We start from the raw sequence: 25,384 nt of genomic DNA on the forward strand, positions 1-25,384 counted from the left end.
ACTCTGAGAAACAAACAGGGTTTTAGAGGGGAGGGGGTGGGGGGATGGGTTAGCCCAGTAATGGGTATTAAGGAGGGCACGTACTGCATGGAGCCCTGGGTGTTATATGAAAACAATGGATCGTGGATCACCACATCAAAAACTAATGATGTATTGTATGGTGACTAACACAACATAATAATAATAATAAAAAAAAAGACCAAATTAGGGGAAAAAAAAAAAAAGAAAGTCACAGGAGAAGAATACAAATGCCCTTCCCACTCAGCACACTCGGGGTGATGAATTAAAACGGATTGTGATCTGCACTCTCATCCTTGTGAATCATGCACCTCGAATCCAGACACAGACCGCCACGGCGGACAATACTGGTTAATAGCCCGGGGAGCAGACGAAAGCAGGCTCAAACGCACCAACCCCCCCAGACACACACTGTGTGACCTTCTGACACACAGGCAGGGCCACCTGTCGGACCCAGCCTCTGCCTCTGTAAAGTGGGGACACGGGAGACCGTTTTAGATCCTATCCTGTCCAGTTGTGGAGATTTAGATTTTAGTGCAGATCCTGGCATATTATAAGCTGTGATCAATGTTGGCTGCCACCACTAATCTATGTTAGCTCCCGGTGAACATAGGGCTATCTTATTTAAACAGCAGACCATTAAACACTAATCAAATATAATAGAAGGGGTAATTGGTACCCTCAAAATACTGGGAGGTTTTCAAGCAAAGTCCTTCAGTTCTGGAAAACTCTCTGAGTCACCTTTCTTGGAGAGTAAAAAGTGTGCTCCCCTTCCCCCACTTCCCAGCCCCTGGTGACCATCTCCTGGATCCAGCCCAGGGCCTGCCAGGTGTGTTCCTGAAGCAGCTGCAGAACGTGCCCATGGCTCCCCCTGGTGGCGACCCACCAGGAGCTCCCCGCCTGGACCAAATCCCCTCTGAATGGGGAGAAGCACCGCAGGACTATAGGGAAGAATGCTTAAGGATGCAGAAGACATTGTCCCCACCACTGAAGCCAGTCCAGAAGCAGTAAGAAGTATGTGAAAGTAGTTCATTAATGTAAACCACTCACCTGCTTTCATTAATGCAACAAATACTGAGCCAGGTGCCGTCAATGGGTACCGGGAAACCTCTGTGAACAAAACAGGCCAGAGTCCCTGCCCTCAGAGCTTCCATTCTAGAGGGGGAGGTAGCCAATAAACATAATAAATAAGTCAACACTACAGTAGATTGGAGAGTGATTACTGCCGGCAGAAAAAAATAAAGTGCAGGAATCAGTGGGGGGTGGGGGGGAGGTGCAAGTTAATATGTAGGATCCCCCGCAGCATCCAGGCCACACACTTCTTGCTTTGCACTGGAGCCCAGAAACGGAGCCCCCACCATGCATTACACTAGCTCATCCCACACAAAGCAACAGCATGGCAAGCAAGACAATTCTGGAATCCCAAATACTGCACCTAGAAAAGTGCCAATTCCCCACTTACCCCAGGTAATGAGCAGAGGGCTTACACCCACCACCACGGGAGAGGTTCCTAGAAAACAGTCGCCACCAGCAGAGATGACTTCCAGGAACAAATGGACAATGCAGAATGGTTTCTGGAGTCAACATCTGCTAGGCTGTTCTATTTCCCCAGCCAGAGTCTGGAGGTCCCCAAGGGTAGGAGACTTGCCAAGCTCACACAGCCAATGGCAGGCTCTTCATTTGTCGACTCTGTGTCGACTCCCAGGCTGAGTTCTTAGCCACCCTACCCCCTGCCCCCAGGACCCTGACGAGGCCATGAATCTCTGCTGTTGAGATTCCCCGACCTGCAACACCCAAGTGTGAAGCCATTCCTTCTCCTAGCTCCTGGTCTCAGCATAGGCTTTAGGAGAGGGGTGGGACCGAAGCCATTCCAGTTTCCAGGGCAGGTCCTGATTGGCTCACACCACCCACATGCCCCGCCCCCTGACAGTAATTGGTTGGGGTCGGATTCGTGATGCAATCAGAGTCAACAGCCTGGAGACAACATAGCTAGGACCCTTTTGTTCCTCCTTATTGAGCCAAAAAGGAGACTTTCTCTGGACTTTGTGTGTGAGGACGGGGGTCCGGCACAGCGCGATGTGAGAGCCCAGAGGCTGAGAATGACGCAGCAGGAGGCCGAGCAGAGCCTGCCAGACCTGGATCCTGGAGGGCGTGAGTGCCTCCGGAGCTGTGCCCGGAGCTCATCCCATTCCTTCAGTTACAGAGGCTGACAGATGACGGTTCAGGCTGGTTCCAGGTGGAATTTCTGTCACTTGCAATCAAAAGAGCCTGACAGAGTTTGGGAAAGCACACCAACTGGGAGATGGCTGTTCCTTCCTTCTCATACGCCAGTGTGAGATCAGTACTACGTGTGTACTGAGACATGCTCTCTCCGGGTCTTCAGAAGACCCTCACAGTAGAGGGCATTCACACCCTCTTACAGCCAGCTGAGGCCCAGTGCGATGAATGTGCCCAGGCTCTCGTGAGCAGCAGAGCCGTGATGCCAACGGAGGGCCCCCTCTGCAGAGCCTGCGCTGTCCCATCAGTCCCACATCCGCCAGGACATTTGTCCTGGTGAAAACCTTTATTTGGCCAGCTCCCAACATGCCCACCAGTGTGAGAGTAACTTTGTTAGCCCCACTTTGCCCCAAAGTTCGAGGAACAAAAAATGAAGCCAAGGCTGCCACTCCAACACCCGTTCTCACTCTCCTCCTTGGTCCCTGTCGTCAGTGACTAGTGTTCACCCAAATTTCATGTCCACCCTAAAAGTCAGAATGTGATCTTATTTGGAAAAGGGGTCTCTGCAGATGTGATGATGATGTAAGTGAAGATGAGGTCACTCCAGATTAGGGTGAGCCCTGGATCTACTCCTGGTGTCCCTGCAAGAAGGGGGCCAGACACAGACACACAGGGGAGGAGAAGGCCACATGGCAGCACAGCCGGGAATGGCGGGGCCACAAGCCAAGGAACACCAAGGATTCCCAGCCACCACCGGAAGCCAGAAGGGGCAAGAAAGTACTCTTCCCCAGAAGCTGGAGGGGAGCACAGTCCTGCTGACCCCTTGATTTTAGACTTCCAGCCTCCACGACCATGAGAGAATACATTCTGGTTTTAAGCTACTGAGCTTGCAGTAATTTGTTACGGCAGCCCTGGAAGACTAACAGAGGGCCAGACTGGGATTTGTTAGGGGCTACTGTGCACTCAGCAGAAGGACATTTCCTGGTCCCCATTGCAACTAGGTGAGGCTGAGTAAGTGCTGGCCAAAGTGCTGGAAGGGGAAGTGTATGGAACTTCAGGGAAGACCACGCCCTTCTTCATCTGCCCTCCTATTGCCAACCTGGGATGACAATGTGATGGCTGGCTCTCAGCAAGGGTGAGGGGCCATGAGGACCAGAGCCACATCCCAAAGCCCATTCTGAGGCCAAAGCTGGGAGGTACCCGAGTCCCTCATGAGTCCTGTGGCGACACTTTCCAGACTTTGTACATGAGAGAGAAATAAACTTCCAACTGTTAAGCCCCAGTGGACTGGGGGGTGGGGGGGGTCGTCCGTTATGTGCAACCAGGCCAAAGCCTAACTGGTCTAGGAAATGAATCCAGAAACTGGTGTCACTGCCCCGTGTGGACCATAACTGCCTTTTCTTATTTGCTTCTCTTATGAGGTATGTTAAATGTACAAGCAGGGGTCCAAAGGCCTTCCTGCATTTCTAATCCAATCCAGCTGATTAAAGAAATGAAGTGCAGGCCACCTTCTGAACACATTGCCATGAGCAACAGGCCTGCCTGGGGAGTGACATTTTCCAAACTGCAGGATAACAGAGAAATGGACACTTGTTCTTGTCCCTCGATTCTTCAAGTGTCCATTTTAAGGGAAAACCACACACACGCCGAGAACACCTGAATTGAGGATATTCCTGTTTAGTGCTGAAACGGAAACAGACACCAAATCCTTGGGTGCATTTTAAATTAAGCGCAAGCAGTCCCTTAGGCAAATATTTGTTCCTTCCCCCATTTTATTTCCTTTAAATATGAATTTCTCCTGCAAGAGAGGAACATAGTTTACGAGTCTCCTGTTACAGAAATGATAAGCTGGAGTTCACTTTATTCTCATCACCCTGGGGCAGGTATGTGATTACTCCCATTCTGTAGATGAGGCGCCACAGGTTCAGAGATGGTAAGCGACTTGATTGGGCTGACCCAGTGAACAAGACTGGATTCACACCCAGAGCAGACCTTCTCCAACTGCTCGCCTTCCCCTGTTGTGATAATGGCCACCCCCCCAACACACACACACATGAAGAGAAAAGGAGCTGGAGATTACTTCTGAGAACTCAGTATCAGTATGTGCTTAGGTTTTCTATAAACTAGAAATTTTAAAATCAGTGCATCTCCTCTTGCTGCTCTCAGTGCCGGATTGGTTAGATGCATACTGACGCTCTGCCACAAATTGGGTGACTGATCTCGAGTTGGACAGCTGGGCAGGAACTCCAAAAGGACATCTGGTCATTTTGCCTCTAGTCCCTAAGTCTTTTACAGGGTCTCCCACAGAGGTCCCTCCCGCAGCCTCTACTTACACATTCCCCATGCTGAGATACTATCTCCCCAGGAAGGTGACAGTCCTACTCTTTGGAGCCTTTGGAATCCAAAATCTTTCAGGTATTGAGGGTGGGGAATGAATGACCATGTCCTCCAATGACCAAAGCTTTTTAAAGAAAAAAAAAAAGAGGTTCCTGCCCCCAGAAATCATTCTAAGGGCCTGTCACTGAAGTGTCCTGCCCCTTGCCTTCCTGGCCACCTGCACTGCTAGAGCTTGTCACAGACATGGTGGGATCCAGGTCAGGCCAGGACCGGGCACACAGAGGAGCTTGGTACTGTCAATGAGTGAGTGACCAGGCCAGAGCACAGGGACTCTCTGCTTGTGAAGTCACTTTCCCTGGACTGGCTTCCTAGTCCACAAAATGAGACAGCGGGTAAAGAACTGCTTTCTGCAAACAAGTCTATGTACAGAAACCCGACAGGGAGAATGGGCAAAGTCCCTGTGCCCCAGCAACATCATCTGCTGCTCAGCCATCCGTCCTCCCCACCCCCACAGCCACATCCCCAGCAGCAGCGTCTGAGCGTTCCCACTGCTCCACGTCCTCCCTAATCTACATATCGCTGGATTTTATTTGTTAATATTTTATTTAGTACTCTTATGTCTATGTTTATAAAGGACAATTTTCATTTTTTCTTTTCTTTGTATCATTGGTTTTGGGATCAGAGTTATGCTGGCTTCATAAAATGAATTAGGGCGCCTGGGTGGCTCAGTTGGTTAAGCGACTGCCTTCGGCTCAGGTCATGATCCTGGAGTCCCTGGATCGAGTCCCACATCGGGCTCCCTGCTTGGCAGGGAGTCTGCTTCTCCCTCTGACCCTCCCCCCTCTCATGTGCTCTCTCTCTCAAATAAATAAATAAAATCTTTAAAAAAAAATAAAAATTAAAATTAAAATAAAATAAAATAAAATGAATTAGAATATGTTCCCAATTTCTCTTTTCTGGAAGAGTCTGTGTGTAATTAGTTTTATTTCTTCCTTAAATACTTAGAAGAATTTACTTGTGAAGCCTCTGGGATTGGGCTTTTCATTGTGGGAAAACTATTAATTACAGATTTAATTTGAACAGCCACAGGACTACTCACATTTTCTATTTCTTATAGTGTCAGTTTGGTTAAGTTGTACTTGTTCAAGGGATCTGCCCACTTCATCCAAGTTTCCAATTAGATACGCTGTTCACAAAGTACACGTACTGTCTCTTTAATTTCTGTAGGGGCTGTGGTAGTGCCCCTTTTACGGTCTGTATACTGGGGATTTGTCTCTTTGTCCCTTCATCCGTGTTCCTCAGAGCTTATCAGTTGACCTATTCTAATCAACTTTTGATGTGTTGATTTTCTTTACTGATTTACTTCAGTGATTCCTGCTCTTTAAGGTCCTTCATTCTGCTTTCTCAGAGATTAATTTGCTGTTCTTTTTCTTTCTTCTCGAGATGGAAGCTTGGAAGTTTGATTTTCATTGTTTTTCCTTTTTGTCTAAAATCTGTTTTATTCTAAAGAACACAATTTTTGAAAGAAAGTGTGTATGTCCCCTTGAAAAGAATCATATCTGCAGCTGCTAAAATACTGTATTCTGTCATTGTAGCTCTGGTCAGTTCACCGTACTGTTTAAATCTTACGTATCTTTGTTCATCTATTACCTCTGTGTTCTATCACTTGCTGAGACAGAGTGCTATTTTCCAACTATAACTGTGGATTTGTTTCTCCTTTAATTTTGATGTTTCTCTTTTGCACGTTTTGAAGTTTTGTTATTAAGTGCTATTAAGAATTGACCCCTTTATTATTAAGAATTGTCCCTACTTTTCTTAGTTTACTCCTTGCCTTAAGATCTTTGACATGAATAAAGTCAGACCAGCTTTCTTTTGCTTAGTGTTTGGATATTGTACCTATTTTCATCCTTACAGTTTTCAGTCTAACCGTGTCCTCATAATCAAGATGCACCTCTTATAAATATCACTACTGTTGCTGTCGTTGACTCTAGTCTGAGAAGCTTAGCTTACTTGCCTTTTCAACCTTCTGCAGCGCACAGGTTCCAAGTCCGACAGTTGTCCCGAAGGGCAGACTTGTGGGGTGCCTGTTGCAGCCCCTCCATCTGGCCAGCTTTGTTTCCTAAGTATGGTATGGCTCTGGGAGATTTCACTCTGCCTTTCTGCCCAGCCTCACTGGCCTCCCACATCACCGCAGAACTCAGTGAATATTTTAGGATGCAAACCGGCCCCATGTGTGGGATCCTCTAGTTTCCTATCTTTCATGTTGACCCTGAGAGATGGCAAAAAGCCCTGCTCACCTCTCTCAACCGTGGTGGAGTCTCTTTGCTGGGGGAAGCCCAATCCCCAGCCCACACCCAGGATGAGCAAATGCCCCCCAGGGAAGAAAGTGGCTGGTAACTGTCAGCTCACTTGGGCAGGCTCTCTCTCCTCCCTTTGAAATTGTAGCTCTTCTAGATCTCAGAAATTCCACAGTCCTCCAGTCTTTAAAAACACGATTATTTGCAATTTATGGTTTTCCCCAGTTGTTGCAACAGAATGGCTGGCCTATTCCTATGTATTCATCTTACCTGGATGTATAAATGTGCTCCGGTTTATTAATGAAATGAATAAATAAATGCCCAGCACTTCAATAAGCTTCCACAGTCCTTTCTTCTATTAACCTCATTTTACAGGTGAGAAACTTGTGCTTCTGAGCTGTTCCATGAAATACCAAGGATCCCACACCTAGCAAGAAGAGTTCTAACTGCCCAAAGCCTCTTTACCATCACTAGGACAGGCAGGGGCTTTGCTAGAAGCCCCATGCCTAGAACCATGTCTGTTGCGCCGTGGGTCCTCAAAACTCTTGCGTTTACTGCACACCTGTGGGGAGGAAAGGATGCATGCAAGAGGAGAGGAAAGAATGCATGAAGGAAAGGATGCACGTGGGCGGGAAGAAAAGGGTGCATGCATGCCAGCTGGGAAGGGGTGCAGGCAGCACGTACCAGCCTGCGGATGTCACGCTCGCATTCGCGCTTGATGCGGTGCACCTCGTCCTGGTGTGCCTGGTAGGCAGCGCGCAGGTCCGCCGCCTTGGTCTTGTCGGCCTGCATGCAGTTGCTGAGCGCCTCCTCCGCCTGCTTGCGTGCAGCCTTGAGCTCCAGGATTTCCTGCTGCAGCCGCAGGCGCTCACCATCAAAGGTCCTGCGCGCCTCCTCTCGTGCCTCGGCCAGCAGCGCCGTCTTGACCTTGTCGGCCGCGCCGTCCCGCAGCACATTCAGCGTGGCCTGCAGCCGCTGCAGCTCGCCCTCCTTGATCTTGGCCGTGCGCGCCGCCTCCTGCTCGTGCTGCCGGATGAGCACCTCGCGCAGCGCCTGCAGCTCCTTGGTCTTCTCCTCGTGCAGCTTGGCCCTGAGCTCCGAGATGTAGGCCGTGTGCCGCCGCTGTTCCTGCTCCCGCTCCAGCTTGGCCTCCTGCAGCCGCTCGCGCAGTTTGCCCACCTGCGGCCGGAGCCCCGGGAGAGGTGGTCAGGGTCAGAGCTGGGGGAGCCAGCCAGACCCAGCCGCCACCTCCCCATGCCACTTTGTGCACAAGGGCCTCTGTGACCCTCCCCAGGTCCCTGCACCCCAATTCCCCCTCGTGCCACCCCCACAGTCCTGACCTTCATCAACCCCACCTCTTTTCCTTCCTACTATATTTCCTACTATTTTCTTGCGAATTTCTCTAGAGGTGAAAAAACATCCGAAGATGCTGGAAAGGACAGTCAAGCCTTTGACATCTCTTCCAATTTGGAGATTCACAAGAGAGCACAATTTATCTGTCACAAAACACAAGACACACAGGCAGAGATCATCTCTCACCAAAGAGGAACATATTTTACTCCAGAAATACCTTTCCAGGGCCTATGCACTGGACTGGGGACTTATGGAGGATGAGAAGATGGAGGCAGAGAGGGGCAGACAGGGAGCAACCATCCTTACTGAGCTGGGGGCTCCCACAGTTCCCCCACTTTAACTCCTAGGAGCCTCAGGAGGGAGGTACCTGTTTTGCTGGAAAATAGCCGTGGTGACCTGCCCGCAGGGAGGAGCCAGCAGGGGACAGAGCCAGGCTCACCCTCAGGCACCTGGCCCCAGAGCCTGGCTCCGCAGATACCAGGCAGCCAACCCCGCCTGAGTGTATTTATCCAATCAGCAAAACTTAAAACATTGCTTGTAAAACGCGCCAAGGGAGTATTTTCTTAAAACACTCCAAAATGCTTTATTCAACCTTTTCAAGGATCACACAAAACACACACTCGGCAGGAACCCTTGCCAATCCATTCGCTTTCTAAGTCACACCGGTCTCCAAAGAACAGAAACCAACTATGTTTCACTGAGGACAAGCTGCTTCCGTGGGAGGCAGCAAGTTTCCCCAGACATGTTGAAGTTAATTTCGGGTGAGGAGTTTTACAATGTGCCTGGGTGTTGATCAACCCTCACTCACAACAGCAGAGAAAGAAGCAAAACCAGCGCAGGCGAAGACACAAGATCAGCATCTCCTTGTGTCGAATACTCTCAACCACAGAAATAAAATGGGGGACCCCGTCAGTCCTGGGTCTACCTCTCCCAGGGCTGGAAGTAGGAGTCTTTCCCTAATGGATTGAATGCCAAGGAACCAGAAATTTAAATACTGAACATGATTGCCCCGGCAAGGGACTAAATGCTTCTGGCATTGTCCTTTCTGGTAGGCCACACTCTTCTGATTTCCCTGGTTATTGCTGGCAAGGACCTGAGTCAGAAGGAGGGGACTGGCCGCACCCCCAGCCTGCACTGATGTGGGATACTGAGCCTCAAGACGGTTAGTGTCACAGGTCAACTTGGCAGGGCCACGGGATCAGGTCATTTGGCCAAACACCAATGTAGATGTTGCCATGAAGGTATTTCTTTTAAGATGTGATTCACATTTAAGTCAGCAGACCTTGAGTAAAGGAGCTGACCCTTCATAACGAGGCTGGGCCTCACCCAATCTGTTGATGGCCTCAAGAGAAAAGGCTGAGCTCCCAGATGAGAAAGGAATTCAGCCTCCAGACTGCTTCAGACTCATGACTACATCAACTCTTGCTGAAATCTCCAGCTGCCTGCTCTGCAAAGTTCAGACTTGTCAGCCTCCATAATCATGTGAGCCAACTTCTTAAAAAAATATCTGTCTCCCTCTCCCTCCCCATCCATACACACACACACACACACACACACACACACACACACACACACACTGGTTGGTGTGGTTCCGTGCATCTCTGAAGAACCCTGACTATATACTCTGAAACAGGACATCAGCAGCTGCCCATGAGGACTCGGGCAGAGGAAAGCCAAAGGCAGATGAGTGGATAAAGGGAAGTTTGCTCACAGGTGGACAAGGAGGAAAGAATGTGGAGGGGAGCAGGGCGGGCCTGCTGAGACGGGCCAGGCCACACCAGTGTGTAAGGCAGGGATGCCGACAGAAAACGGGGTCAAGGGAAAAAGCCCCGCTGGGTCCCACCGGCTCTGCCCTGAGGAGCCGAGGGCCGAGCCCAGGGGCCACGACCCGAGTCCAGCAGAGCAAGGCTGGGTTGGCCCGCTGTCTACAGAGCACCTGCTCCTTACTCCATCGATCTAAGCAAGTCTAAAAAGCAGCTGGCACTTCACCTGCCAGACGCCTCCAAGCTATTCCCCAAGTCCAGAGGCACAGCGGGAGGGAGGGGCCCATACCCGCTGCTCCTCAGCCCTTGGCTCCAGATGAGGCAAGAGCAAACTGACTGGGAGGGACCGCACCCTGGGGGAGGTGGGGAGGGTGGCTGGCACGGGGAAGCCTCTGAGCCAGCGACACCTGCCGCTCTGGCTGGAACAGGGAAGTCAGCCTCCCCTCCCCCCTGCCACCCCACTCCTTGTCCCATCTGTCAGTGCTGGCTCCCCGTTTCCAGGCCTGGCCACTTCTCCCACTCCCTGCCACCACCCTGATTGTGGCAGCCACCTCCCAACCAGTAACGCCCCAGCTCTGCCCCTGCCCACCCCAGACCCGGGCCTCGGCAAGTCAGGGACTCATGGGTGTTGCTGGATGCTTGGGACCGTGTGAGCACCGTTCCCTGGCTCACTAGCCAGCAAAAGCCTGAGGAGCCGGCTCCAAACGGCCTCTGTGAAGCCTTCCTGGGCTCTCTTGCCCCTACGCCATGTCCTAATATTTCCCGTGCAACACGGAGCGATGACACAGGGGTTTGCTGAATGAATGAATCAACAGATACAGTTAGCACTTCCCCTCGTCCTACGGTGTTCAACAGGATCCTCTGGAAAAACGACAACACTTTAACTGCAGCATCAATAATAATTTTATAAGATCATATAAAAATATCATTTAAATGCAACTGTAAGTTTTCTATTTCTGTTTTTCCTATCAGCCCTTAAGCACATTGCCGACTGCTCTGAGAACAGAAGTTCCCTGAGCAGCGACACGGGGAAAGCCCTCCCGAGGGGCCGTGGGGGTGGCTGGGCTGAGAAATCAGGCAGCCAGGGCGTGCCCCGCAGGGAGGCGGCCTGGTGACCCGGGGACATAGTCCCCGCAGGCCTGCATCCCAACCCAGTGCCACCACCTACACTTGTGCTGAGACCTGCTGTTATGGGTGGAGGTGTGTCCCCCAAATTCCCAATGGAGGTCCCAACCCGCCCGACCACAGAATGTGACTGTATTTGGAGATAAAATCTGAAAAGATGTAATTAAGTCAAATAAGGTCATCTGCGTGGGCCCTGGTCCATTATTACCGGTGTCCTTAAAAGAAGAGATCAGGACACAGACACATGTGTCTGTGAGGACACGGGGGAGAAGATGACCATCTCCATGCCCAGGAGGGAGGTACCCCAGGGGAAACCAACCTGCCCACACCTTCATCTACCACTTCCAACCTCCAGAATAAATTTCTTGTTGTTTAAGCCACCAAGTCTGTGGTGCTTTGTGATGGTGGCCCCAGCGAGCTAGTTGACCTACGCAAGTCACCTCTCCTCTCTGACCCTCAGTTTGCTCACCTATCAACTGGAGAAAGCCCCCCCGACCTCACAGGTCACTGCCAAGGTCAGGAGGCCGTCGAAGGCACCTGGTGTGACCTGCATAGTAGACATGTAATAAATGTCACAGCCAAGTGCCGGGTGACTGTGTGTGACAGGCAACACACGTGTGTGACTGTCCCATTCTTCAAACGACTCAGGGAGGCAGGCACATCAGAGGACCCCATGTAACAAAGGGGAAAATTGAGGCATGGGTGGTCACATGGCTTGCCCCGAGACCTCAAGGTGAGTTAGGTGGTGGCGGTGGGATGGAGCCCTGGCGGAACGACCTTTGCTTCCCGGTGGCCTCAGCTGCTGTTGCTCCTTCGGGGTGGGACTTGCCAGCCCCAAGGGATCCCAGCAGGTGAATCCCTCCTGAGCTGCACAAAGCGTGGACAGGTTGGCAGAGGGTGACCGCCCCAGGCGTGGGGCCCTGAGTGTCTGGGGATGGGAGGGGGCACATCTGTCCCTAAGCTCCAGGAGCCCAGCCTTCCTCCCCTCCAGGTCCTGGCCTCTACCTCTGCTCTCCATGGCGCTGTCCTGAGCAGGGGACTGAGTCAGGGCCCAGGCCCCAGCCCCTCCCCACCTGGGAGCTGGACCCCATCTGGCCCCCTGCTGCTGCCCAGTCCCAGTGCGCTCCACAAGACGGGACACCTACGGCAAATCCCCAGCAGTCCCTCCCAGGGCTCCCGGTGCTGCGGGCAGGGCTGGAAGGCACACCACCTCAGGGCCTGGGTATAACCTCCCCCACCCTGCCCAGAACAGGCCAGACCCTCGGCCACTCAGGCTGCCCGGGAGCAAGCTCCCTCCCCCTCTCTTCGCCCATAGACACCACAGAGCCCCATCCTGCTTGGCCTTCAAACCACCCAAGCGACAACACCGATGGGCTGTGTTTGGAATCCATGACACCGGATCTTTAGGACTTCGAACTGACTGGTTATTATTCCTCCACGGTGCCAGGCTGCCCGTCACGGCTGCACTCGACCTGGATGCCTACCGTCTGCCTGGCACCCAACCTGGTACCGTACTGACCAGCCCCAAAGCTCGTTCTTGCCCCACGAGAGCTCAACGGCCCCATCCCAGACCCAGACTCTGCTGGAAGCTCTTTAGTACCCTCGCCTCCTAACTCCGACCCACAGGTCCATCGGGGGTGGGGGGGGCGGTTATGACCCCATCTTGCAGGTGAGGGGGTTATGGCATGGACAGTGATGGAGCTGGTCCAAGGGGGGGCCAAGATTGGAACCCACGTGGTACCACCACTGATGGTATACCCATTTCACCAAGGGGCAAGCTGAGGCTCAGAGGTTGAGTGCCCACCCCCAGCCCCAGCCTGGGAAGACCCCCACCAGGGAACTCGCAGCGCCCCCTCCTCCGTGGAGCGAGGGGGCCCGCACCCCTCCCACCTTGCTCTTTTCCTGCTGGAACTCGATCTGAATGCTCGTCAGCTTGGCCCGCAGCTCCTCGTTAGCCGTTTGCACGGCGTCAGCCTCCATCTCGGGCCTCTCGCCCTTGTTCCGGCTCTTCTTAGACATGCTTCCTCTTGGCTTGAGACACTGAGATCCCTCGGTTCACACCCACCGGCCAGCAGGTGCCGCTACGGGCTCCACCGTGCTAACCAGGTGTGCAGGGCTCTGCTCGTCCTCCGCGTAAACCACCATCACTTGGGACTCTGGGGAGGAGGGAGGCCGGGTTAGCAGAGAGACAGAGAGGCTGGCGTCCTGGCCTGAGCACTCAAACACAACGGCAGCCAGCGCTGGCTGAGGCCTCCCTGCCTGGGCCATGCACCTGCTCATCCCACGGAGGCCCCGCCATTCACAACACTGACCTAGCACTTCTCACACTGGATGCCACACAATCTCTTGGAAGCCTGTTGAGGTGGAGAGCCCTGCGCCCACCCCAGAGAATCTGATTTGCATTTCTCACGAGCACCCAGGTGATGCTCCTGGGCGACCACACTTTGAGCAGTTCTGGTGCACCTCTGTCCTTCTCGAGAGGGGATCACACCACCACCCCCAAGCAACCTGTAAACCACCAGCTGCAGCCATCAGTGAGCCCCAGTTACCAAGGGTGCTTGTTTCAAAACGTGGGTCCCTGCGGAGCCCTGAGCTCAGAGCACGAGGTGCATGGTGGGACCGAGGAATCTGGATGCTCCATCCACACTCCCACGTGACTCTGGAGTAGGATCTGAGGATCGCACGCTGAAAAATGGCTCCCTGTCCCCAACCCCCAGACTAGCACAGCACTGGTCACACTGAGCCGCTAGCTCGCACCCACCGGAAGCGCCTGCAGTCCCTCCAGGCCCCTGTGCCTGCCTGGCCAGGCCCGAGCTGCTGCCCAGTTGACAGGGGCGTCGTGATGAGCTAACAGCCCCACCAGCACTCACATTCCTCCTGGGGAGGCCTAGGCCCTCAATTTGGTAGGGCTGCCCTCACAGCCCACATGGTGGCAAAGCCCAAGCCCTTAAAACAAGGCCTGGAGTGACGGCTAGTACCGCGGCATCCTGGGTGCGACACCTAGACCACCTTTTGTTAATCTGCACAACTGCCCTGTGAGGTAGGTGACGGTGCCCAGCGTCGCAGATGAGGGACTGAGGCACAGAGAGGCTGAGTGCAGGCAAGAGTCACACAGCCAAGACGAGGCAACAGCGTTGACCCAGTCAAGCTCCACAGCCGGACCGGACGTGGTGAGTCCGAACCCAGACTCCAAACCCCGAGCCCTGGGCCAGCCGGACGCCATGCTGCCCCGCCCCTGACAGCACATCTCTGGTCGCCCAGGCCCCCTGCTCTGCCTTCTTGCTCTTTCCACATGACAAACCATGCTACACCACGCAGCGAGCTCCAAGCAAGCAGGGCCGGGTCGGTTTTATTCTTGCTGCATCCTCTGTGCCTGGACTCAGAGCTCAGCATGCAGGAGGCCCGCCAGAAGCATTTGTTGAATGAATGAATGAATGAATGAAGTACTTATTATGTGTCAAGCCCTGTGTTAGGAGCTGGGGAGCATATAGTCCTCACAGCACCTGGAGAGATAGGTACAGATATTAGGCCCATCTTAGAGATGAGAAAAAAACCCAGGCACAGAGAGGTTTAGTAAGCTACCTAAGGCCACAGAGTGATTCAGTGGTGGCCATGAGATTAGATCGCCTTGGGAGAGAATGCACAGTAAGAAGAGAACATTCCAGCATGGGTGAATGCCAGGCTTTGGAGTGGAACAGAAGACATGCAATCAGCAAAGAAGATCGGACATGAGCAGCCTGGAGACAGGAGGACCAGGGAGGCTCAGGGAAGAAGGGGTTTTAGGAAGTGGTCAAGATGAGGATGAGGATGGGAAACTGGCCACCAGATTCAGGAATAGGGAGTCAGTGGCCTCAGCAGGAGCTGCTTTGTGGGGTGGGAGTCGGGAGACAGGCAGGCGGACAGGAGCTGGGTGGGGTCTCACGGACGCCGGCACTTCCGGCAAGCGGCAGACCCTCGATGTCTGTGAGCTGAGGTCCAGCGTGCCTGGGGGCACTGGGATGTTTGTGCAAACCAGCCGATTGGGAAGGCAGAGGTGGAAGCCAGTGATACCCCTCTCGAACAGGAGGGAGCGGCGTTTCTCAACACGCCACGCGGGATTATTCAGGGGAGATCAGCATCCCCACTGACTGATTCCAGAAAGGTACATTGTGTCTGCAGGCAAGTATGAACTCCATTTGCTCTGATGTGACTTATGAGAGCATAATCCATAATTCATTCCTCGCTGCTCTGACCTGCCTGCCCTTAACCAGCACGGCAGCACGCAGAAGGCGCCCCGCCCCAAAGAGAGAGCAGGAAGCACTCTTCAGATCCAGCCCCCAGAACGGGGGAGGCTTCTCTCCCCTTGATTCCATCCCGTGGCCCAGCGACACCACCTCTAGGAACGCACTGTAAGGACTCACCAGAGATATGGCCTCTCTGTACACACAGGTGTTCTTCCCAGCAACCCAATGCTCAGCCAAAGGGACGGTTAAGTAAATGACACCAAAGGAGGAAGGTGAATGTCACAGAGCCAAAGAACAAATACAATTTCCGATCTCAGTTTTCAGAAATACTCATTCACTGTTTCCATTTGGTCACAAATATTTTTTGAGTATCTGTTGGGCGCCAGGACCTGGGGACACAGCAGTGAGGACCAGACAGCCAGGCCTCCCAAATGTTAGCCGTGACAGCCCAAGTGACAGGTGATGTTTATCTTCTTCTTTACACTCTTCCTGATAAATCAGATTTTCTATTTCTATTCCTGCTTTACAGGAAAAAAAAAAAAAAAATGATGCCATTTCTCCAAAGGAACTCAAGCAAGTTTCAGAAAACCATCTGGGTCTAGCTGGGAAAGAGACAAGAAAGAAGCTGAAGGAAAAGCACGTGGGCCCTGTCCCCAGTGCCTCGACAGCCTGGTCTGGAGGCTGACCGACTCTCCAGGCACAGCCGGACGCAGCTGCAGCTCCGCCTGAGTCTCTAAGGGCTGCCTGCAAGGGAAAGGTCACCCGAGAAGAGAGGACACGGGCCACACCCCCTGGGACAGAGCTGGCCGTTCTGTAGGGCCAGAAAAGTGCTGTCCCCAAGCAAAGGGCTCTCCTTCACAGTCAAGTGTGTCCTCTCAGCTCATGCTTTGCTGACTGGATGGTTCTCGAAGAGTCACGGAACTTCTCTCCACCTTGGTATTCCCATCTGTTTAATGGGATCCATGGCACTGACCTCACAGGGATGTGTGGGGATTGCTGGCATCCATATCTATGCTCAGCCCAGTGAAGATACTCACCAAACAAAACGAAGCCGAATTTATTAGGAGGAGCAAGGCCAGCCTCCCAGTAACCTCCATGAAGGTTAGGATAACAGGTGCTAAGACTAGGCACCATTGGAAGGGGCCACGTCAAGGTGTGGCCCATCTGGTGTCACGCTGTCCCAGCTTCTCAGTGGCCCTAGTACAACCTGAAGGCCCATTTCCTTCCCCAGCAGCCCCTCCCGAGGACACTGAAGATGCCAGGGAGGAAGGGGCAGCAGATGAGGCATCTGGGCCTCAGGGAGGTCAAGCGCCCGCCCGAGGCGGCACAGCACACGGGATGCAGGCAGTGAAATGGGTCTATTCCTCAGGGAGGCCCTGGGACAGCAAGCCCAGGGGAGGGGGGGAGAGGAGACCCAGCCCATGGGGAGACAGCACACCAGAAGCATCTGGGGGACCACGAGAACAGTGGCCGGTGAAGTCTCAGGGCCAGTCCCAGACTCCAGTTGTTCTCAGACCCCCCTGGCCAGCTGGACCCCAAGCCCCCTAGTCTCCCAGCCCGACTTTCAAGGCCCCAAGAAGCAGAAGGGCCAAAGGGCAGAGACAGACAGCAGCGGGACAGGCCAGACACCCAGAAGGGGGGCCATGCCTGGGGACAGACGGCCCAGTTCTTGCCTCCTCCAGGAAGCCTCCCCCAATGAGCCCATGGTCGGGCACCTCCTCTGAGCTGCCAGGGTGGCTGAGGGGTCTGTCAGCCCCTCTGAGGGCGGGATCTTGACTTCCGTCTTTGTAGGGCCTCTCCCCGTGCTCCGCCCAAACTCTAAGCTCTGTGTTTCCAGGATGAATAAATTCCAGGGAGCAAACACCAAGCCTGCAACGAGCTAACACCAACACTCACTCTCAGCATTTGCCAGGCCAGGGCCTCAGTAAATGTTGAGATGCGGGGCTTAAGTCAAACTCACGGGCGGGGATGGTCACAGGAGAGAGACTCCATTTACAGATGGGGAAACTGAGGCCCACACAGGTCAGGGGCTTACCTGCCTGCCTGGGGTCACAGAGGGAGCGGCAGCCCAGAGGGGAGAGGAGACCCGGAGGCTCCCCTCCCCTCAGCAGGTGGTCAGCGGAGCTTACCTGGGGCTTCAGAGGCCCTGGAGCGGCCAGCACGCCAGGAGGCCGCCACGGGTCCGGCGCCGGCTCCCCCCGTCCAGCAGATGCTGTCACTCATCACAGCAGCTGGGGTCCCCCTCCCCTTGCTTCTTAGGACCCTGCCATCCCAGGGGCCGGCACAGCCCCAGGCGCCCAGCCCCTCCCTGCAGACGGGGCCGCCCGCTCCGGCCAGCTGGGGACTCGGGCCGCTGGGGCACTCTCCCAGCTGCGACCGGGGCGCCACGGGGCCGCGCCCTAGACTTCCTCCTGGGGCCCAGGTTGTTCCTCCTGCGGCCCGGCGAGCCCCTGAGAGCCCGGGTGCGGCGGGGAGGGCGGCCGCCGAGCGGGACCCGCACCCGCCCCCCACGCCCCCCACGCCCATGTGCCCCACCTCAGGTGGCCGCCCTGTAAGGGCCAACGTGATTGGGGGGTCACATGGCGCCCCGTGACTGCGGTGCGTGCCCTCAGAGACAGAGGGTCTCTCCCGCTCTGTGAGGTGACGGGGCAGCGGCGGCCCTCCCCAGCCCCCCGCCGCCCCCCGACCCGGACCCCGCCTCCCGGCCTCCACCGCGGCGGCCAGGGCGGGAGATGAAGGTGTGCGGCTTCCGGCAGGCGCTCTGCAGAGTCCGGGGCCGGCGGCCGGGCTACCGGAGACGCGCGCCACACACACACACACACACACACGCTACACACCACACACACTACACACACCACACCCACCCACCCGCGCTACACACACACGACCCCCGCACGCTACACACACGCTACACACCACACACGCGCTACACACGCGCTACACACCACACGTGCTACACACCACACACACGCTACACACCACACACATGCTACACGCGCTACACACCACACACACGCTACATACCACACATGCGCTACACACACGCTACACACGCACTACACACCACACACGCGCTACACACGCACTACACACCACACACACACTACACACGTGCTACACACCACACACACGCTACACACGCTACACACCACACACACTACACACACCACACCCACCCACCCGCGCTACACACACACGCCCCCCCTGCACGCTACACACACGCTACACACCACACACACGCTACACACACTACACACTCGCTACATGCCACACACACACTACACACGCTACACAACACACACAGTACACACCACATACATATACACAGTACACCCACACTATACACAACACACATATATACACCACACACACTGCACACACAACACACACACTAAACACACATATGGGGGCGCCTGGGTGGCTCAGCCGTTAAGCGTCTGCCTTCGGCTCAGGTCATGATCCCAGGGTCCTGGGATGGAGCCCCGCATCGGGCTCCCTGCTCCGCGGGAAGCCTGCTTCTCCCTCTCCCACTCCCCCTGCTTGTGTTCCCTCTCTCGCTGTGTCTCTCTCTGTCAAATAAATAAATAAAATCTTTAAAAAAAAAAAAATAAACACACATATGTACACACACTACACACCACGCACACACTACACACACTACACACCACACCAAAACTACACACATATACACACTACACACTACACATACACACATACTACACACCATACACACTACACACACATTTGCACACACCACATATATACCACATACACATGCACACACACTACATACCACACACACGTGCGTGCACACACACACACACACCCCACACATACATACACCACACACGCACACACCCACTAGCCCAGCAGCTTTGACCAGGACGGGAAAACCCCAGATGTGCAGGAGAAGTGTTTCTGGGTTGTGCAGGCAGGTCTCTCCAGCCCACGGAGCACAATTCCCACAGAGGGGTCCCGGGCATCTCGTGAGGCCTGCAGGGAGTCTCCAGTGATGGAAAGCCTGGCTGCCTTGGGATTGCCACGTCAAACTGGGGCAGCACAGGGATGCAGGCTGGGAGCAGGGGGGCTGCACGGGACCCCCATTCCCATTCTCCATCGGGGGGAGCCAGGCTCAGAGGGCTCTGGCCCCACACGGGCAGGCGAGCCCCTCCGACTCGGCCACTGGCTGCCCACCTTGGCCCACCTCACCCCAGCCGAGCCACAGAGCCTTCCTGTGGGGAGGCAGGGCCGCGGCTGTCCTCCTGATTTAGAGATGAAGAAATTGAGCCTCCGAGACACACACACACACACCAGAAAGCCACACAGCTAGGTTTGCTGAGAAGCTGGCTGTTCTGGAAGGAAAGGGGGTAAGTGGGGGAGACAAAGGGGCATGCGCTGTGCCCGAGGGTGACAGGGCAGAGACTGCAGGCCCTGGCTGGCAGGGGAATCGGTGGCCCGCCCCGCCTGCCAGGGCCGCGTCAGTGTGGCACCCTCGCTGCACGTCGGTGAGGACCAAATGGGACAGTGGGTGTGACGGTACTTGGAAGGCCATGAAGTGTCCCAGAAATGGGCCTTTCACAGTGTGATGAACAAATCACACACACGAAGACCCCATTAGCCGCAGGATGCAGGACTCCCAGTCCCTGAGAAGTTGGGACTCCAAGGCCCCACCTGTCACCTCCTGCCCTCCAGGCCCCGCAAGAATCCCCTCCTCGGCCCCTTCTCCACAGTCCTCCCCAGGACAGGAAGCGCCCCCCTCCGCAACCATGGGGACACCTGCTCCCCTAGGGCAGCCCCTAGGCCCTGGAAAGCACCTCCTGTTCCAAGTCTAAAAGAAACAAACAAACAAAAGATTCCCTTGTAACTTCTGCCCCGGGCCCCTTCCAGCACTCGGAAGCCACCCAGAAGGAGTCCATTCTCCCTTCCCCACAGAGGGGTCCTTCAGCGATTTGGAGACTCAGTCATACTCCTGGAACCTTCTCTTCTCCAGGTAACATGAGATCAGAAGAAGAGTGTTTCTGGAGCACATACTTACACCAGACACCTCGACCAGCCCCACACAGGACAATCTCAAGCAAGCCTCTCACGACTATGATGTGGGTCCTATTATTACCCCCATCTTGTGGTTGGAGAATTTGAGGCCCAAACACAGTAAGTAACTGGACGGTAACATGGTTAGAAAAGAGCCTGGCAGACGTGGATTTAAATCCCCAGCGGGTCTAACCCTCTGATCTGGGGTAAGTCACCTGAGTTCTCTGGGCCTCAGTTTCTTCATCTGTGAAGCAGAGATCTTTACTGCTCCTGGATGGCAGGTGCTCGCCATGGGGACGGGGCACCGCAGCGGTACGCACCGCAGTGAGCTCAGGACACGCTGGGAGGAGGGAGTGAAGGGCAGCCTTCACTGACACCAGGTCCCAGGCGTGGCCTGGGAGTCCGTCCCACAATTGGACTGTGTGGTGGTGCCTGTGCATCTTCATATGGGGACAGAAGAATGGCCACCTGCCACCCCTCGCCCCAACAGGCACCACCCAAGCCCCACAGCGCTATCTGCCGGGTTCCCTCCGGAGCTCTCCCGGGTCCCCTCACCCCACCACCTGCAGCCCTGTGGATCTCAAAAGCCTTAAACAGTCTCCCTGTCCCTCACCTCCGAGCCACCGCCCCTGCCCAGGGCACCTTCGGAAGTGGAAGTCCCCACATCCCACCCCAGTGCAGAAAATTAACAAAACACCACCAGTGATAATGGCAATAATAACAACCAAACTTCCCAGTCCCCACTGCCTCAGGGGAGAGCACCAACACGACCTCGCAGTGGGAGGTCTGGCTGGCAAGGCCCCCCACCAAGTCCCCCACTGCCTCGCCTACTTGTTTGCTCACCCTGGCCCTGTAGAGTCTCAGCTCCTCCATTTATAAACCACCTGATTGAATAAGTCTCCAGTACCAGCCCAGAGCAGGCGCCCAAAACATCAGGACCCTTCCTTGGATGTCCGCTGGATGTGGCGTGCTCCTTTCACGCCCACCTCCATGGTTCAGTTACAAAGTTCAGGCAGAAGGATGCAAGAGATCCTTCAAGAGACACAGGTTTCCTGAGTCCTTGGTAAAAACAACCTTCATTCCATGAAGCCAATTATAACCACATAAGGACTGGCATGTGTGTAGGCAGAGATGGGGGCACCCAACGGTGGGCTCAGGTCACTTGCTAGCTGGCCCCTCCCCCTGCCAGCTGGGCTCCCTCAGTGTTTAAACATGGTTGCAGCACAAAGACAGGACCCTGAGCATCAAGTACCTTGGGTAAACAGAGCCATGAGCAGAGGAGCTCGGCTGGTTGAATGCATCCAGCACGAGTTTACTGCCCACATCCTACCCACAGGCACCATGCATGGCTCGTGGCTCGGTGCCACAATACTGAGAAGGCCACACCCTGCCCTGCCCCATGATGCTCACAGCCTCTCCTGCCCAAAGCCCCCTCCTTGCAGACCTCTGCCTGTCTGCTCCTTTCAACATCTCCACACACAGGTCAGGAGGAACCCAACTCTGCATCCTAAATACAGCCACAGAAGGACACAACGAGACTCTTCCATGGGCCACCACACCTCCATCTCTAGTCAGACACCACCGGCCACTGTCACTTGTTATCCTCACCCCAGTCACAGAACAAGCATGGTCATGGCTAAAACTCAAGGCCAGGTGGAGGGCTGCAGCTGACCCACCAACAGCTGGACACCGTGAGGACACTGCCTTCATCAGGAATCTTTGGATGACCTCTGTCACCTGGCCCTAGCATGTCCATCTTGATATGTCCCAAAGGAGTAAAGTGCAGCCAAGTTCAGGGAAGGGAGGCCTCTCAAAACACCAGACCTCACAGCCAACAATGCACAGAGCTCAGGTCTGAACTCATGATGCCACCCCCCCCCCAAAAAAAAACAGAGTAACCTCTAATCAGGGCAACACTGTGCAGTCCCCTAAACTGCGGCCGCTTTAGCAAAGTCCTGCCCAATGCGACGGGGGTGAGGGCATACACAGGAGGGAGGAACAGAGTGGGGAAGAAATGGAAGAACAGGGGAGGAAATGGTGGAGGGAAAGAGGGAAGGAGGGGGGAGAATCTAGAAAGAACTGAATCTAACTTCCAGTTTCTGGTCTGGCATGTAAGGAGCTTGGAAGTCATCATTTCCATCCGCACAACAAGAAAAAAGCTGAAGAAACTGAAAATCAGTAACTTTTCTTATATCCATCTGAGAACTGAGATCACACGGCAAAATTTGGAGAGGCAGACAGATGGATACTGAGAATAACAACCCTACCAGAGCAGAAACCTCCATTGGAATCAGTTCAGATTCCTTTTACCAAATACCTCCTGTCCAGCCTTCAACAACAACAGAATTACAAGACATACAAAACCCAGTTTGAAGAGACAGAGCAAGTATCAGAGCCAGGCTAAGATATGGCATTGATGCTGGAATGATCAGACCAGGACTTTAAAATAACTATGATTAATATGCTATGGGATCTAACAGAAAAAGTAGACAATATGCAAGAATAGATGGCTGAAGTAAGCTGACATGGAAGTTCTAAGAAAGGACTGAAAAGAAATACTAAAGGAAAAAAAACAAAACAAAACACTGTAATAGAAACGAAGAACACCTCTGAGGAACTCATTAGTAGACTGGACCCAGCTGGGGAAAGAATCAGTGAGTCTGAAGAAAGGGCCATAAAACCATTCCAAACCGAACAGCAAGGAAACCTATGACTGAAACAGAACAGAGTATCCCAGAACTGTGGGATAATTACAAAAGGGGTGACAAATATATAATAGGAATACCATAAATAGAAGAAAGAGAGAAGGGAACAGAAGAAATATTTGTACCCATACTGTCTGGGAATTTCAAAAATTAATGGTAGACACCAAACCAAAGATCCATGAAGCTCACAGAACACCAAACAGGATAAATATCAAAACCCCGACATTTAGGCATATCATATGCAAACTGAGGAAAATCAAAGACAACTAAAAAAATCTTGAAAGATGCCAGGGGGTGGGAAACAACTTACCTATAGGGGAACAAAGGTAAGAATTATATCCGATGGGTATTAAAGAGGGCACGTACTGAATAGAGCACTGGGTGTTATACGCAAACAATGAATCATGGATCACTACATCAAAAACTAATGATGTGATGTATGGTGATTAACATAACATAATAAAATTTTAAAAATTTTAAAAAAAAGAATTATATCCGACTTCTCCTCAGAACCATGCGAGCGAGAAGAGAATGGAGTGAAGTCAAGCATTGAGAGAAAAATCCCACCAACCCAAAATTCTATACCTTGTGAGATTATCTTTCAAAAGTGAAGGAGAAGTAAAGACTTTTTCTGACAAACAAAATTTGAAGAGATTTGTCACCAGTAGATCTTCCTGGCAAAAAGAAAAAGTTACAGGAAGTCCTGAGAGAGGAAAGATGTCATAGGTCAGAGGTACAGATCTAAAAACAAAAAAAAAATTTTTTTTAATTTTTTAAAGAAATACAGATCTGCACAGGAAAAGGAAGAAAGCTAGACAAGGAATAAATGAAGGAAAAATAAAAACTTTAATTTTTCTTATTCTCAATTGATCTAACAGATAAAAGTAATAACCACAGCGGTGTATTACGTGATGACAGCTTCTGGACAAGTGACATGAATGACAGCATTGTGACAAGGAATGGGAGGGCGGAAACAGGAAGACTTTGTTGAAGGTGCTTACGCTGTACATGAAGTCACATGGTATTATATGAAAAGGGACTTGGATTGGCCGCACATGTCTATTGCAAATTCTAAGGCTACCACTTTATTTTTTTTATTTAAATTCAATTAGCCAATGTAGAGTACAACATTAGTTTTAGATGTAGTGTTCAATGATTTATCAGTTGTGTATAACACCTAGTGCTACCACTTTAAAAAGATAAAGAAGAAATAGGGGCACACCTTGGAGATATTGCAGGTCTGGTCCCAGACCTGCTGCAATGAAGTCAACATCTCAATAAAGGGAGTCAAACGACTCCCTTTGGTTTCCCAGTCCACATAAAAGTTATGTTCACACCATACTGTAATCTGTTGCAACTGCAATAGCATTATATCTAAAAAAAATGCACATACCTTAATTAAAAAATACTTTATTGCTAAAACCATCATCAGAGCTTTCAGCAAGTCATAATCTCTGATCATAGATCACCCTAACAAATATAATAATGAAAACGTTTGAAATATTGTGAGAATTACCAAAATATGATGCAGAGACATGAAGTGAGCAAATGCTGTCGGAAAAATGGCGCTGATAGATTGGCTTGACTCAGGGTTGCCACAAACCTTCCATTTGGAAACAAAAAAATGCAGTATCTACAAAGCACAATAAAGCACAGCTCAGCAGAACAAGGTGTGCTTGTACAACCGATATGCTGGGGAAAAAGAGAAAATGGGACACACAGATGCTCAGTTAAAATCACAGAAGGCAGGAAAAGGGTGGAAAACAAAAGTAGGCAAATAGAAAAGTAACAGATGTGGTAGATATGAGTCCAGCTATATCGATAATCACTGAACTATCAGTGGTCTAGCTGCACCAATGAGAAGACAGGGACTGCCAGAGTGCGTGGAAAAACAAGACACAGCTATGTGTCATCTACAAGACAACACTGAACTTCAGGACCCACGAGGCTGCCACGGAGCCAGCGGACTTCTGCATGCTCATGGTCAGCTAAAGGAAACAAATTTCAAATGAACTCCCAGCCACCGTGGATCTCGCAGTGCTGACGATCTCTCACCTACAACCAAGATAGCAAACCCCATCCCTTTTGAATTGAAGAAAAATCTTTGTAATAAATTCAGTAAGATACAAATTGCATTATACAAATGATACTCCAGAAGCCCATTAGGAAGCAATGCGGCCCGTAAGAACACAAAAAAATCATAAGGATGAATCCAAATTAAAATCACAAGCAGAGACAAAGCCCTTGCCAATAAGAACGGGGAAGTTAGCTGAGCACAAATTCTCTGCCTGTGCTCCTGGATGTTTTGTGAGCAG

General features: G+C 52.7%; 1 protein-coding gene across 1 annotated transcript in view; it reads right to left on the reverse strand.

Annotated features, from left to right (window-relative positions):
- Window positions 1–25,384, reverse strand: part of JAKMIP1 (janus kinase and microtubule interacting protein 1) — a 122,533-nt gene that overhangs the window by 49,042 nt on the left and 48,107 nt on the right. The window contains exons 2-3 of the mRNA XM_081813178.1: window positions 13,001–13,266; window positions 7,554–8,048 (exon numbers count right to left, since the gene is read on the reverse strand). Coding sequence (XP_081669304.1) covers window positions 7,554–8,048; window positions 13,001–13,129 — 624 coding nt within the window. The 5' untranslated portion in view covers window positions 13,130–13,266. The remainder of the gene's footprint in view (window positions 1–7,553; window positions 8,049–13,000; window positions 13,267–25,384) is intronic.

This window comes from Leptonychotes weddellii, chromosome 2, assembly GCF_054177405.1.
Source record: "Leptonychotes weddellii isolate Sample4059 chromosome 2, ASM5417740v2, whole genome shotgun sequence".
Taxonomy (NCBI): domain Eukaryota; kingdom Metazoa; phylum Chordata; class Mammalia; order Carnivora; family Phocidae; genus Leptonychotes; species Leptonychotes weddellii.